This window comes from Archocentrus centrarchus, chromosome 15 (assembly GCF_007364275.1).
Source record: "Archocentrus centrarchus isolate MPI-CPG fArcCen1 chromosome 15, fArcCen1, whole genome shotgun sequence".
In the NCBI taxonomy this organism is placed as follows: Eukaryota; Metazoa; Chordata; class Actinopteri; order Cichliformes; family Cichlidae; genus Archocentrus; species Archocentrus centrarchus.
The window spans coordinates 27,161,273-27,177,675 of NC_044360.1; the positions used below are offsets into that span (position 1 = coordinate 27,161,273).

The window sequence follows — 16,403 nt, forward strand, 5'->3', positions numbered from 1 at the left end:
GTTAATCAAGTGCATTTGATTATCAGCACCTGGCTGCTGCTTACCTTCTTTATTCCCATGGATGCAGTAACAGTATACTTAGTTTTTCACAGGACTGCATAGAGTCCTGTGAAAACTTCCTTTTTCACAAAGTAGTAAATGTACTACTTGTGTAGTTGCTGACAATATTTAAACACACAGCAGCTGTATTTTGAACCCTTGGCAACAAATTATTTACCAACAGTTTAATGCACATAATCACCAAACAACACCACAATACATGTAATATTAATACCTTTTAACATCTGATGCTGGTATTAGTTAGCAGTAGTTAGACATTTATCGGCAGGGGCGTTGCTAGATTTAAAGTTCTACTGTGGAGCATTTGGCAAAAACAGCTATTATTAACATTCTACTTTTTTTTTTTTTTTACTTGGTGAATTAAAATGGGCTACACAGTGTGCTATGTGACCTTCTCTTGCTTAACTCACCAGTCCTGCCATTTCCGTTCTGCTGCCCCATAAACTGAAACCATTACTGGTAAAGGTAAAAGTGTGACGATAATAGGCCACATTTTGCTACTTCACATCATTATCAATATGTTTTTAGTTATAAAATTTGTACTTTGCATATGTAATATAGCAACTGTTGCTAATATAGCAAATGGTCTGTTATAATAGCAACTAAGTAATAATATCCCATCAATCTGTCACACGCTAATCTGATATAAGTAGGGTTCATTAGCCTCCGTCTCTGACATAGCTTAGAGTCGAGGGAGCTGATGCCCTCGTTAAGCACACCAATCCTGCTTAGGTTGCAAAGTTGAGCCATGAGAGGTGTTATGAGAAAACCAAGGTGGAGAGAGCGATGTAGAAAGAAGATAATTATACCATGCCACTCTATACCTCCTCCAGGCCATTTCCTCCCCCTTAGTGGTGAATAAGGGCAAGAAAGAGGTGATGGGGCGGGGGCAGATAATCGTGCTTGAGGTCGGAGTGCCTTTGAGCACAAGAGGCCCGTGGAGCCAATAAAAGGCTGTCGTGGAGGAAAGAGGACACCACCTAGGGAGTCTGGAGCTGGAGGAGGCATCCAGACAACAACTCTGCAAATCTACGGGCCCTCCCCGCCAAACAGCTGAACCTCGAAAACCTCACACAGGGCAGTCTGCCACACACCACCATTATCTCAATCACTCTACAATAAAGCTGACATTTCCATGGAAGCGTGACAGACACAGCGAAAAAAGAAAAGAAAAAGGAGAGAGACACTGAACGCAGTCAAAAAGCGCTTTGTTTTTATTATATTTGAGTTTGTTTGTCAAAGCTGTATTGTATAACTTTCTGAATGGGACGTCACTGCAGTGGCCAGGACAACCAGTCCAGAACAAACCTGGCTTATTTGGCTTCATATTTGAAGCTGGAAAGATGAGAATCCCAAGGCGAAGGGTAATATGATGTCCTAGATGAGTTAAGTATCATTACAGAACATACAGTACTGCTGAAAGCACTTGAGCACTAAGAGGGTGGTGCTGCGTGCCATCTGCTGAATCATAATGGGCTCAGTGGTTCCCACTTCACCCTGCAGAGTGGCCCAGTGGCCAGAAAGACAGCCTAATTCCCAAAATGGTCCAGGTTGTAGCTGTCTGGTTAGGAACAGCCACGAGAATTACGTGAGTAACCGCATGCACTTTCCAAGTGTAACAAGCTGTAAATCCGCCTGTATAAAATAGACTACGAAGATATTTTACACTGAGAAGCTGTAAAAGAACAGGACTGTAAGTTCTTAACACACCTGATGAGGCTGGAATGAAGAGAAAACAAAACTGAAATGACTTTGCTATGCTTTGATTCTACTTGGGAGGTAAAAAAACTGGAAAGTTTGGCCAAAGGATGGTGCCAAGAGGAAAGGCCAAGTATATGTCTAAAAGAAAATTGAATCAAATCAACTTTATTTTATTAGCTTTATGGCAGTTCTTCTGCATTTGTATCATGTGGGATGAATGATAGTGTTCATACATTTTCCCATGGAAACACTGGACACCTCATGATGACCTCCAAAACGAAAAGCTAACTCTAAACGGTTACAGAAGAAGTAATAGCACCAGAATAGAATAGGAAATTTTAATTTAAACCTAAAACCCAAATGAATTCATTTTGTGTCGAGACAGGTGTGAGATGTAAAAGCTGTTAAGGCCCCACTCGTGCAGACCTAAAGACTGGTCAGTGACTCCTGGCAGCCGCTGGTCACTCAGGAAAAATGTGCATTCCCCCACAGTTGCTTGCTGTCACTGGGTGAAATTGTTTGCAAGGAGGAGTACAGTGTTGCACTGAAATTCTCCTTGCTCTGTCGCAGATTGCTTCAGTTGCCCGTAGTTTGCCAACTGGTTTGCAAACACTTAGCAACTACTTGCGATAGTAAAACTGTGAAATACTGGAAATAGAAACTGTTCAAAGTTAAAGTTGCATCTTTTGATGTAACTTTTGGTTTCAGTAGTAAAGGCACGACTTTTACTTTAAAAGCAAACATTCTCTTTTTCCTGCTTGCTTTGCACTTTTTCAAGTTTCACGGCCACTTGGTGGTTGGTTAGTAAATATTTGCAGGTAAGTCGCCGTCTTCCATGCAAACTATGGGTGACCGCAGCAATTTGCTAGCAACCAAAACAATCACAAGATGGGTTTCAGTGCAGCACCCTCTTTGTGACTGATGTCACCCAGTGACAGCCAGTAACCTCCAGCAACCACTTGCCAGCTGGGTGGGGAATACAAATTTTTCCCTAGCGACTGGAGGTTGCCAGGGGTTTCACTGACCGGTCAAAAGGCCTGTGTGAGTGAGGCCTAACACGTCTGTCTTCTGCAGCTGACACGGTGTGCTGAATGTGCCACCAACAGTAACTGTTCCTTTTTAGCTCTGTTTTGGTCTCCACTCAGAAGAAGTAGAATGAAGCAAAACGATAACAAACCAAAGCTGAAACCAGAACAGCACGCTGAAAGATGCTAAAATGCTCTGGAAAGCTGAGGGTAACTGGAAGTTTGTGTCAATAGTCTGTTGGGTTATCATTAAAAGTGACCCCCTCATTTGAAGAATTTTTGTATAAATGTATGACTGTTAATTAAAGCAGCTTTAATTTCTGCCTCTTAAAAAAGACATCTATATTAACAACTATATTCCAAACACAGAGATCAGATCTGCTGTGGCTCAAAAAGCATCCATGAAGCTAATTTCAGCTTTGCACTGATGCAGCCGAGCCCGCTACCAATCAGATGGAAGGATACCATTGACTGACATGTGATTCCATTACCACTTTTCTCTCGAAAACATTTGGCATTTGATATATACAAGACGTTAACTATGCAGCTACATGCTGGAAGGCTTCTTAGTAACAAATGGTGTGCTACAAAGCAGTGAGTGACCTCTGCTTTTAAGTGTAGGCTTTTTTTTTTTCCCCCCACAAGTTTTGTTGCCTTTAGCTAATTTTACTGGTTTTCTTTGCTGTTCAGATAATCATAGACTGCCTCAAATTAAGCATTATAGCCATCAACATTACTTTGAGCATTTAAAGGGCTTTGTACAACATGTCTCATTCACATAAGCACTAATTCCTACAGCCAAGTGCTTTCTATCTAACATTCACACACATTCATACTCCAACAGTTGCATCACAGAGCAACTTGGGGTTCAGTATCTTGCCCAAGGATACTTTGGCATGCAGAGTGGAGCAACCAGGAATCAAACCACAACCTTACAATTAGTAGGTGACCTCCTCTGCCTCCTGAGCCACAGCCACCCCAAATCAGGAACAAGGGGTGGTGCTAGTTTAACAGATTAGCTTTCAATGAGGGTATATACTTGTCACATTCAAAGCTTATTTAAATATTAACAGAATACTGATTTGTACCAACATCCCAGGTAATGATGCAAGATCACACTGAATGTTACACCAGTTTAATTAGCTAAAACTAACATATTATTGTTAAAGAGTTATTAATTGGGCTATTGCTGCTTTCATTATTATGGAGTTTTTTTGTTAGCATTTTTCCTAATTGTGACTCCTGTTTGTAGTTTTTGACATGACAGCAGGTGTTCCAGCTATGCTGCTGTTCCAAAGTGTCTCGAGGTCCTCATGGATTAAAATTCACCAAAAAACAAAAAGTAAAGATTGATGCAGTGCTTCTCAACTCACTGGGGGGATAAAAGCTCTCCTCGTCACCCTATAATACTGTATGTTTCTCTGCCTGTCCTCACACAGCTGGGCCACACTGCTGGATGGGGGGGGGGCTGAGAGTGAGATGGGGCTGGGGCTGGGGGAGTTGAGTTACATTCCTTCCATCGGGGCTGTGTGTCTGCCAACCAGGTCACTCCCAGTTCAGTCCCAGGAAATTGGGAGGAAGAATTTCCTCTGTGTCCGTGCTGGACACGGCCACACAGAGGCCTGTATGTGCTGGGGGCACATGTGTGCATGCATGTGTAATGCTTGAAACTGAGCACCCAGTATAATATGACTTGCATGTTATTTTCTTACCCTGCAGGAGACGTGCAGTTGTATGTGGTGTGTAAGTGTGTACATGTTTGGACAGTATCAATTGTATGGGATTGTGTGTACTCTCCTTCAACTATATCTACAGAACTTGTCACAATATGTGCTGCGTTGCTCACATCGATGACCTCCTCTGACCTCTGTTTTGACAAGAACTCAAGACGACTGTATATTTGTTGTTCTTTCTCATTGGAAATCACTACAGCTTATCTCCTGTTCCCCACATTCACACAATTCACACAATGCACAACAGCACACAGATGATAGATACTCCCAAAAGATTCCAAGTCCTCTGGCACACGCTGCAGCCCAATAATAGAAAGATGGAAAGATAAACTTACGGGAACAGAAAAGGGGGTGAAGTTTGTTCTTTGTTTGCTATTGGTTTGTGTTGCATTAAACACATGTTGCAATAGGTCAAGAGTGATAGCAGTGTTCAATATTGCATTTGCTGTGACATAAGAGAGGCATGAATCATGCAACGTGCGCAAACAAAAATGACATGTTTGCAGATAAAATGATACGCACTGGCACTGGTCTCCAAAGTGTGCACAAGCCATTTCACACACAAGATCCCAGTTACACGCCGTCTGCAATTTGTCACGGCCGTCACCTTCTGGTGGATCATCCTCGCTTACCATCGCGATTGTGGACTTCTCGGGATATCTGCACCACAGCGACTGATCGGCGGCATTGAGACGAGTGGTGGAAACTATCAAAAACCATTAAAATGATGATATCTAATCTGAAGGACGTCTGTTCTTGTGACAAACCTGTAGACAATTATCCTTGAGTTTGTACTTTAACTCACCAAAATGAAGCTTCTTTTATTTTAGCCCACTGACTTACTTTAATGCCCCCAAACAAGGCTTTACATGAAAGGCCTCTGTAGCCAGTGCAGAGGGGCCTTAACATGCTTTCCTTTTAATGGTCAGCAGAGAGCGACTCTGCTTGCCAGGAGAAGCTGTCCATGAGAAAATACTTTTTACTTGATCTCAGTAAATATTTTGCAAATATGCTTATGGTATCAACTGCTGGATTTTTAAATACATAATGTCGTTCATGTTGTAAATGATGCAGCAGAGAGTGCTACTCTGTGATTAACAAGTCATTATCCTGAGCTATTCAGTGTCCTTGAGGTGCTTCTCAGAGCCGTCCTTCACTCGTTCAGTATTCTGTTCTACTAAAATATATATAATATAAGGAATCAGCTCTTCAGTTTGTTCAGTTTTCAATAGCTAAAATTTGTAGCACACATAATATCATTGTGAATTACAGAGGCAGCTATAACAAGCCAGTGCTGGTATTAACTGATCAAATCGACCCTTTGTGCAAATGGGAATAATGAAAAATATAAACTCGAGGCTTTAAAACGTCAGCCTTATTGTTCTCATTAACCCTCTGTGGTCTAACGCATTGCTGGTGACAACCCCAGCGTTCTGTTTTGGAGAACAAACAGAGGGTTGGGGACTTCTAGAAAAAATAAACAGCTTTTGAAGCATGTCAGAATAATTACTTTCATTTACTTTTGATTGGGGGTGGCTGTGGCTCAGGAGGTGGTCATCCAACAGTTGGAAGGTTGGTGGTTCAATTCCCCGGCTCCCCTGCAGTCTGCATGTTGAAGTATCCTTGTGCAAGATACTAAACCGCTGGAGTGTGCGCACAAATTGTTAAACAAGGTGCTTAGGTACAAAAGAGATCACTTGTACTAATGTGTGTGTGACTGGGTGAGTGAGGCTTGTAGTAAAAAGCGCTGCTGCAGAGGTCTTAGAGCAAAGGAGCCCGGATTAACTGACTGCCAATTTAACACTGAACAGAAAGTAACTGATTCCAGAGCAGCTCCAAAACGAAGTGAAAAGGACGGTCAGTGTTAGAACTTCATCATCAAGTGGATAAATCATCACTACAAATTAACTTTACACAGAGAGGATTATGAATATGCCGTGTTTGGGTGTTTGGAGCTCGTGCAATTGTACAAACATAAATTAATAATCAGCCAGTGTTACATTAAAGCGAGCTAAGCTATTTATGAAGAAGGTTAGTGAACGCTGGACAAACTCTGCCTGAAGTAATCTGTTTGTGATAAGAACACCAATACAGTTCCTCTGGAATTCAAATGTTTTGGAAGCCAGTTTTCCTGAAAGAACTTTAGATCAAAGAGCAGTGGGTTAGTTCATGTAAGTGGTGGTGTGTGTGATTGTAACTGTGTCTAGTTGTAAGTAGATTTGGTTGTTGATTTTACAAGAAAATGTCATGTAAAACTCATATTAATCGTTTGATTTTTTCGTCCTCAGTAGATGCTCGCCGTAAACGCAAGATTAACAACTTTAAACTGGATACAAGAAACTTGTTAGCAGATGTTGGCTTATTTCCACATTCAGCAGCTGGTGTGTGTGTGTGTGTGTGTGTGTGTGTGTGTGTGTGTGTGTGTGTGTGTGTGTGTGTGTGTGTGTGTGTGTGTGTGTGTGTGTGTGTGTGTGTGTAGAAGCTGAGTTAGTGGAAAACTATCTGTAGGTTTGTCAGCCTGGTCTTTCTCATATGCATTATTGAAAACAAGCAAAACAGCAAATAACTAATTTAAAATTCACTTCAGTTCCACCCAAGTGGTTAAAAGTTATTTTTTGTGCCTTGAACTAAATTCCTGAAGGTCAGCGTCTGGGACAAAGAAGAAGACATATGGTAAGATCCTCTTTTTCTCTGAACTATGGTTTGGACTTTGTGCTTTGTGTACTTAACCAACCCAGTAGTTGTTTTTCTTTGTTAGGCAAACTTGTCCTCAGATTAGAAATCTTTACATTTTGGAAATGCAAAATCAAAAGGAAGGAAAAAAGATGATGGATTTTAAGACCTTTTTTCACATTTCTAGGAATTAAATTTATTAAGAAGATAAAGGGAAGTGCAGTTGCAAATAAAACACACAGACAGGCTTGGGTTTTTTCTGGGGGTGGGGTGGGGTGGGGGTGGTGGCTGGGGTTGTTTGGATCAGGAAACATGTGAGCTCCGAAGAGGCTTGGCAGATGTGCGCGCACAAACACACACACACACACAATGCAGGCAGGATGGAAGCTCTTCCTGGACACACAGGATTTGGCCACGGCAGACGGCATGTCACAAGGAATCAAATTAGATATTAGTATGCAGAGAACCCAGAACAAGGCGAGGGACTTTCTCGAGGAAAAGTTGGTTCAGATGATCATGCAGGCCTGCTTACACAGCGAGCTATTCAGGCTCTGTAGTTTGTCCCAGGCAGGACTGCAGTCCGTGTTTGAACTTCTGATTTACCGGCTCCTGGGAATCACATGTATCCATCAGGTCAAATGGCATCTTAGATTATTCCACAAAGAGAGGGTCTGCCCTCCAACACACACTCCTACAATCCTCTTGCATAAGCTGCTCAGCATGTGCAGTGAGTGGACATTACTACCGCTATATGTATATACTGCATACACACATGAGCAAATACCATTGTTTAGCAGATATAGTGCACGATGAATTACTGTCTTAATGGAGTGCTGATAAAGGGCCAGCTGCTGCTCTCAGCTATGTGAGCTGCCTTCAGTGCTGCCCTGACATGACTCAGTGCTGAGTGGGACATTAGTGGATCTCTTCTTGGTATCAGGGCCATTCCTCTACCCTGGCCCTGGACTGAGTTTAGCATGGGAATTTCTGATAGCAGCTGGGGGTCCCGGGAGGTTACGCTGGAGTTCAGCTGAGTTAATCCAGCTGACGGGGTGATCTGTCAGTTAGGATACTGAAGCAAAAGCTGGAGGTCACCACAAAGAGGCTGGATTTGTGGAAAACTGGGGGTATAGGCTCCCACCCCCTCCACCCAACCCACATCATATAAATCCATATGCAAACATCTTTATGATACAGTTTGAATTTTGCCACAATTTGACATAACAGTGCCACCTGGTGGTCACATCACACAGCCCGAAATAGACCTCATATTCACTTTTCTTTCAATATTTTTGAAGTTTTTATTTATATCCTAAACTTTCTTTCCATATCTTCAGGTTTCTTTGCATATATTGACATTTCTTTCTATGCATTCGATTCCTATCCTAAACACTCACCTTTCTTTCCATATATTCAATTTTCCCCCACTTTCTAATCACATTTGTATATATATATATAATTCTGTGCATATTTCAAGCCCTTGCACTACAAAACTGTAGATGAACAATTGTACGGAAAACCAAATCAGTGAAAATACTGGATCTGAAAATAATTTATCTGATAATCTGAGCTTACAAAGCACGAAGCTCCTAGAACACAGTTATGGTGTTTTTTTGTGCCGTACCAACAGAAACGTATGGCACCTTTCACTCATCTGGCCCACCAACACAGGTGAAGGTAACCCTGATGGGTGGGACATGCAGCTGTAAGTTCAGCTGTGTCTGTGTAGGGGGATCAGAACTGGAGAGATGGCTCAGGTAAAGGCAGCAGGTGAGAATGTGAGCATCCACCAGGACAGCACGGATCTTTACTCGGACATGGCCACTGTCAGCTCCAGTGCAGGTGAGTCCAATAACATCTGAACGCTCCGTTTTTGTGCTCCTCAGCAGCACCTGCATTAAATGAGTTATAATTTGATTGATAAATGATTTGCACATTTATAACATGAGCTTTGTTATAAAGAGTTACCAAATCGCTTTATGTAAAGAAATTGTATTATGTTAATTAAACTGTCATGTCATCCACTGCTGACTACACTAATTACCTTCTTAGCTTTAGGCCAGTATTTTGCATGTTTATCATTAATGAATTGTTTAATTTGTTGCAATACTTGAGGTGAATGAATGGAGGCGTACAGTGCCGACTGATCAAACAAGATGATCACTAAATATCTACGTTCAAAGCTTCACACTTTGCACCAGGAACATAATTGTTTCATAAATCCTCCCCCGTCCGGGTGCTCCCTTATTCACAGGGGGTCAGCGCAGCGGGTAGCTCTGCGTGTCTGATTTGACAGGTTTTCCTTCCTGATGCAAAACCAAAGTTTCATAAATTACCAAATTTGCTCATGTAATCATAATAATTGCCTTTTGCCATTCAGCGTCCAACTGTTTTATAATGCCATCTAATACCAACAGACCAAGTCAGCTCAGCTCAACCATTTTAAAGAAAATGAGTCACTTTGCTGGCGATTGTGGTAATAATCTTGGACAAATCCTGCAGTTTCTGGTATCTGTTTCTCACGAGCTTGTGTTTGGCAGCTAAAGCTCTCTGGCTCTCAGGTTGCCTGACGGCAGTGGGAACCAGAAAGTCGGGTAATCCTTCCTTTTCTGAGACAGTCATTGGTGAATTGCTGCTTTTTCAGTTGAGGCCACTTTTTTGTATCATGCTGAGGAAGTGAAGAAATAAGAGCTGGGGAATTGTTCCTCAGAAACAAAAACAGTGAAGGTCAGCATCCACGCAACCCCCTTTCCTTCTTGCTCCCGAAAACAGATATAGGAGAGTCGGTGAGGAAGGGGACACTGTGCGAGACCGTGGCTGTAGGCCTCAACAGACGGAGCAGAGCATACCCCTCCCCAGCCAGGAGACGCCACCGCACCACCTTCAGCCACAAGCAGCTGGAACAGCTGGAAGTGGCCTTTGGACAAAATCAATATCCTGACATCTACTAGAGAGGAGCTGGCTCGCATCACAAACTCAATGAGGCTCGCATACAGGTGGGACAGTCTGCCGATTAGAGTTCTCCGGCTTTTTGGGGAGTTGGGATGTGCATTTTAGGCATAAATTATTCTCTATTTGTCATAGCAGTAAAGGAAAGAACACCTCTGATTAAAAACATTATAAATAACTCTGCTTCATTCTTAACAGTGTCTCAGCAGTCAGCCAATAAAAGCTATTCTAGGAGCTTAAAGCTGAACCAGCGCAGACTGTTACTATTAACCATCTTTGAGTTGCAGTTCAAAAATGCCAAAAACACAGTGTAAAAGTCATAAATTTAATGTCTGTAATGAATCTGGCTTAAATTCATAATGATGGTGCTACACAAACAACAGTGATCATTAGAAAACCACCCGATGCTGGCTCAGTCTAGTTCATTGGAGGCCATATTTAAACATCTCTGTGCTGCTGAACCCACCTTTTTTTGTATTTCCTGTGAAAGTGTTAACCAGCCCATCGTTCTGTCGCCAGGTGTGGTTTCAGAACAGAAGAGCCAAACAGCGTAAGCAGGAGCGGGCCTCGCAGAAGGTCCTCCCACTGGGTGTGATGCCGGGCCAGAGGGCGCTTCTGGGAGGCATACACATCCAGCCATCCGGCATGGCTCGACAGTACTACCCCCAGCCCCTGCCCCACATCCCCCGCCTCTCTCCCATGCTGCCCTCAGGGGCATACGCCCGCCACCCAGGCCCGGGTAGCCAGTGCCCCTGTCCCAGCGCCTCCACCCAGTCAACCTCCCAGCGCCAGCATGATGAATGGTACGGCTCACTGAGGAGCAACCTCACCTCGCCGATGTTCTCGCTGACCTCCATGCAGCCTCTGGATCCCACCTCTCACTGGAGCTAAGAAGCACCAGATGTTTCAAAATAAAATGCTAAAAAAAAACCTCTATTTCATCTTCATATAGTTACGCACATTCTGTGTGCTCTTTGAATTTTACAACTAGTCTGTTAATTTAAGTTTTGTCACCAGTGAGCTTCCCCAGTCTCTAGGCTGGAAACAATCCATGTTAGATTTGTAGAACTTTATTAAAAGGTTCTTTAAGTATCTTTGAGGTTCTTTTTTTTTTTACTTTGGAAGATAGAGAAATTAACTTTATAAACCTTTCAGCTGCATGTCATGGTATCATAGTTCCATATTACACCTCCATATAATTATTTCTGTGTTTAAACATGAATATCTCAAAAATAAAGATAAAAGCCTGAAATGTTCAATGTCCTTGCTCACCATCAAAATGAATCAGGATCTGTAATTTGGGACAGATATAAAAAATATGTCAGAGTGTTGGCTGTTGATGGTACTCTGATTATTCACCGTGCCATCCACACATGCAGGTTAAAGCTCCATCATGCAAAGAAAAAGCCACATGTGAACATGATCCAGAAACTCACATCTTCTTTGGACTAAAGTTCATTTAAAATGGACCGAGGCAAAGCGGAAAGCTGTTCTGTGGTCAGAAGAATCAAACTCTGACTTTCTTTTTGGAAAACACGGACGCCGGATTCTCCAGACTAAAGAGGAGAGGGACCATCCGACATGTTATCATCTCTGATGGTATGTGGGGTGCATCAGTGCCTACTGGCATCTGGAAAGGCACCATCAACTCTGAAAGGTTTTAGAGGAAGATATGCTTCCATCCAGATGGTGTCTTTATCGGGGAGGGCCACACTCACACATTGTTCAAAGGACATTTCAGTCACAGTTTTCTTGACTCTTACTTTTAAACCATCTGTTTAAAGCAACATGTTTTGGCTTATTGGACAAAAAAAATGAATCCTTAATAACCTTTGTAGACTCCTGCACTCGCACCTCCTCTGGATTCTGTTAGCCTGTGATGGGAGCCTTTGGCTAATACACTGGTCTTTTTAGAACAACTCAACAGCAGAAAGAAACACAAAGATCCAAAAAGTGCTTGCGGTGGTGGTAACACAATGGTGCAAGTGGTTAAGCAAATACTTTCACCTGGGTGAGCAGGGCTTCAATGGATACTTTGGCATGAAGCAGCCAGGGATCGAACCACCAACCTTCCAGTTAATGGACGACCTGCTCTGCCTCCTGAGCTACACCCACTCAAAACTCAGAAATAACTTATTTTTAGTCTATGGAGTACACTGCTGCTCTCCAGCAGGCTGTTTGACCTTTGACCTAAAATGTAATAACTGCACTACGGAGACTTGCTTGTTCTCCCCATAAAGAAGGTGGAGTCCCCACAATGTGACTATGTAGACAGATTTATGTCTTCAAGACATAAATAATATAATTATAATCATGTCCTGTATAAACTGTGGACAGAAAAGCCAGTTTAAAACACTTTCAAACTGCATTCTTTCTCATGGCCAGCAGGGGGCCAGCGCTGTGGTTGGGAATCTGATTGTGCTGCTCCTTTACTCTATGACCTCAGAAAACACAACATGACGCTCATTTTGTAAATTACTGTCGCTATTAGACACAAAAAAGAGAAAGTTGTTTTAGGGCGTGACTGACAAGCTGCTACAGCGTGAGTGACCGACGTCCCTCGCTCTCTCAGTCAAACTCGAATTTAATGTGATTCAGGATAAAGCACCGTGGTGTGAAATATTTCTCTTCATACACAAACAGACGGCTTCTATATGTGGTTTCACAAAAGTAACTGATATCTAATAACAACAGAGAAGGCATCACATGGAACAACGTGTGCAGAATAGTTTTTTTAATATTTCACATTCCAGAGACAACGCAGTTGCATCTGTTCTGCTTTTTGAAGATTTGCACTCAACAACCTGAACTGACTGATGAGTTAATACTAGATGGCAAAAAAATATAGAAATCATCCATGTATGAAAAAAAAGACTCTACTTCAGAAGAAATCACAGATGAATTGAACCTAACCTGACATGTTTTACTCATGTCTGTTTTAAAGGCAGCTATAACGTCTGAAGCAAACGTGTTGCGTTCAAGTGCTTTACTGAAAACCCACGAAACAGAGTAGAAACGGCAGCGGCGGCCGCTGTGCATTCAGTCTAGCTTATCCAGTGATAAATGACTGCAATGCACTGTGTGTCAAGTTCCTGCTGACTTAATGATTATCACGTTGGCTCATTTTGTAGCTTTAATAATCACAAAGACGACAGTGAGAAGGTGTAACGCTGACAGACTGACAGTGCTGCTTATCCTACCTGCAGCCTCGGGTTTCACATTATACCGACTCACTCTACACAAACATACAGACTGTGCTGTGAATCTGATCAAGTCAAGGTCACTTTCTGTTATCATGGGAACAACCCGTCGGTCTCATCATTGTCACCAGAAACAGCAAATCAAACAGATTCACAGGAGGAATCATTTGGTCCACTATGTTAAGTATCAAACAGCATGTGTGCGCTTGTAAACGAGTGCGTCCATCTGAAATGGAACTATTTCATTTAAAGGGGACCTACTCTGCTTTTCTGTCATATAAATGCACTTTTACAGTTCATATCAAACACGGCCAAAGTGTCAAAGAATGAGGTCAGTGTATATTAAAGTAAAGCTCAGATTTCCATAACATGGTCCGTGCTGTGAGCACAGCAACCGCACACCCCTGCTGGGCCAGTCAATCAAAAGATCAATAAAGAATATTCTGATCTCTGAATAATGCAAAGCAACTCTCTCGAGTCCCGGAATAAAAATAGAGAACTGGAAATGAGTAGAATAGGTCCCCTTTAAAGTGAGAACACTCTTTACGTGCTATTGTGCTACCAGAGTGAATGAAGTGCAGCACCACTAAAAGAAAACACTACCAAAGCTTTTGTACAGATAAAGGATCAGTTCACCCAAAATACTTCATAGGTTCGTTTAGACCTGCTGCCAGCACAGCGCTGGTGAGTGTCAGCGTACAGTCAGTGCTCAGTGTGCAGTGCCTTTGGGTAAACCCCAGACTTCATTTGGGTACTGGCTGCTGCATTTTTCTGCAAGTCTCTTCAAGTGTATTAACCCCACCCACGTACCCCCGCCAGGCCTCAGTTCACCACCTGCCTGTGCTTTTTCAAACAAAACAGCTGAACCGTTGGGTTTGCTAATGTATTTTACTGGCTTACGGCACTAAAAACAGCTTAAGAAAAAGCAAAACTATAAAGAAGTTTAAAAGAAGGGAATAAAGAACCAGGCGAATGTTATGACTTAATACTGTTTTTGCCTGTCAGCTGACATCCATCCACTCATGTCCACTCGGTGCTGCAGGTTAAATCATTGGGGGCTGTGAAGGAGGTCAGCTGGAAGTGGGAAATTAAACGCACCAGTGTCTCTCACTCTCTGTTCTCGCATTGAAATTTCTAATATTCAGAACTGAAAGTATTGCTATACTATGAAATACTGCTAAGGGTTAAATAGGGGACAAATGTAGTAATTTGGGTGAACTGACCCTTTAAAATGGCATCTACAAAAAAAAAGTCCCACTGAACTGTAAGCACACACCAGAGTCAGACTGAAACGAGGCGTTTCCTGCCTTCCACCCTTTTTGTCATTTATTAAATTACTGCTGCCTCTGCTCCTACCAGCTTGGAAAATTAAACCGTCGCAACTTTTATAAATGATCAACACCCCTGATTGATAACCTGTAAGAAAGAAATCAAAGACAGTCCTCTAAAAAGTGGTGCAACTTCTCAATTTGGCTCCATGCACGCACACTCTCCCCCTCTCTGCAGAATCCTTGCTGCCGTTGTGGACGGGAAGCGACAGGAAGGCGCTCTACTCCAGCGATTTGGCAAACTCTGCGTAATCTATGTAGCCGTCATTGTTTTTGTCATCGTCCCTGAGAACATCGTCAATGAGAGCGATAAGTTCCTCCTCTTTCATTGGCGGGCTGTTCTCGCCTCTCTCCTGAACAGAGACAAAACAGCACAACAAAAATGACCGGATAGTTGACTCTGAGCAAACGTATCGCCGTGACAAAAATGTGTTATCAGGAAACTCATCAGCTATCAAAAACTTTATCATTTTGCCTAAATTTAGGAGAGAGAGGATTTTAGGGAAGAAAGGGGAGCCATCAACTGCAAATCTGAGTAAAAAAGTAAAAGTAAAAAGCGGCAAATATTTACTACCTGAAGGTTTTGTATGTCGCACACTGTTTTATTGAGCATCCCTGGGTTTCAACTCTTGGCTTGAAATCTCACACTAAGTATGCTTTTTATGCCAACTAGGACAAAAATACCTGCTTACACACATGCATACTCACCTCTCTGTGTACATGTGAAATCGCTGTGGCGAGCTCCAGCCCGTCCAGCAGGTTGTTTCCATCGTAATCGTGCATTTTGAAATAATGCAGCTGAAGCTCCTGGGGTGACATGTCTTTCTCTGGTTTGTCTATCACTCCGTCTAAATGCTCCATGATGTGGCTGCCATCAGAGGAATAATACACAAACACAGCTTTAGATTAAAAAGAACGCTACAGAGCTCAAAGTTCACCCCGTCCTGAATCATGTATCTGCACGGCTACAAATGAGGAGATATCGCTCACTCTTTGTCTTGCACCATGTTTTTATCCAGGCGATGGTGGCTGGATACATCGGCTGCAGTATCTACGACCTGCTCCTGATACTGGTCTGGATTCACCTGAGTGTGAACGCAGAGCAGACAGCAGGACAAAGAGAGGAGCAGAGCACCCCACTGCACACTACAACCCTGCTACTCCTCATTCTGCCTGTTAAAAGACAAAGACAGAGACAGACAGCAAGTGAAAAATCTAACGTGGATATCACCGTATACAAAGTCTAACCATCTGTAATTCAGCTTTACCCTCACTTTCTACTCATATGTCCCATCTATAGCCCCCATCTATAGCATCATATACATTTGGTTGTTCTTCTTACGGATTCCCATATTATCTTTATCTAATTACAGCTATATCCGTTTTATAAGTTTGACAGCTGGCTCTATGAGACAAAAACAACACGGTGCTACAAAACAGCACCATATGTTGTTCTCATGTGATTGAAAATGGTCAGTTTTGACAAAATATACCAAAGAGACGCAATATAATTACATGGACTGCATTAACAGGGCTCTTTCTTCTGTCTACTGAGAGGTGACATTGCTCCGCTAACTCAGTTAAACACCCAAATTAAAGGAGACATGCATGACCGTTAGCTTAAAAGCCAGATAACAAGATTATAGCACAGAACTGCATTTCAGGGCTAACCATGATTTCAAAAAAAAAAAAAAGCCCGTTTCATGCGTCATGACTTACATGGTATAACTGGTA

At 42.4% G+C, this 16,403-nt stretch overlaps 2 protein-coding genes across 2 annotated transcripts; one reads left to right on the forward strand and one right to left on the reverse strand.

The window, feature by feature from the left end:
* Window positions 1-8,825: 8,825 nt before the first annotated feature.
* On the forward strand, window positions 8,826-11,032 carry prop1 (PROP paired-like homeobox 1). The gene is given in 3 exon segments (XM_030748760.1): window positions 8,826-9,034; window positions 9,965-10,188; window positions 10,661-11,032. Coding segments are annotated over 3 exon segments (690 nt in total). The 5' UTR covers window positions 8,826-8,940.
* Window positions 11,033-12,860: 1,828 nt separating this feature from the next.
* Window positions 12,861-15,836, reverse strand: mcfd2 (multiple coagulation factor deficiency 2, ER cargo receptor complex subunit). The gene is made up of 3 exons (XM_030747584.1): window positions 15,660-15,836; window positions 15,378-15,537; window positions 12,861-15,022 (listed from the first exon to the last, which is right to left on the reverse strand). The coding sequence occupies exons 1-3, from the start codon at window positions 15,674-15,676 to the stop codon at window positions 14,891-14,893; spliced, it is 309 nt and encodes a 102-aa protein (XP_030603444.1). The 5' UTR covers window positions 15,677-15,836; the 3' UTR covers window positions 12,861-14,890.
* Between the last annotated feature and the right edge of the window lie 567 nt (window positions 15,837-16,403).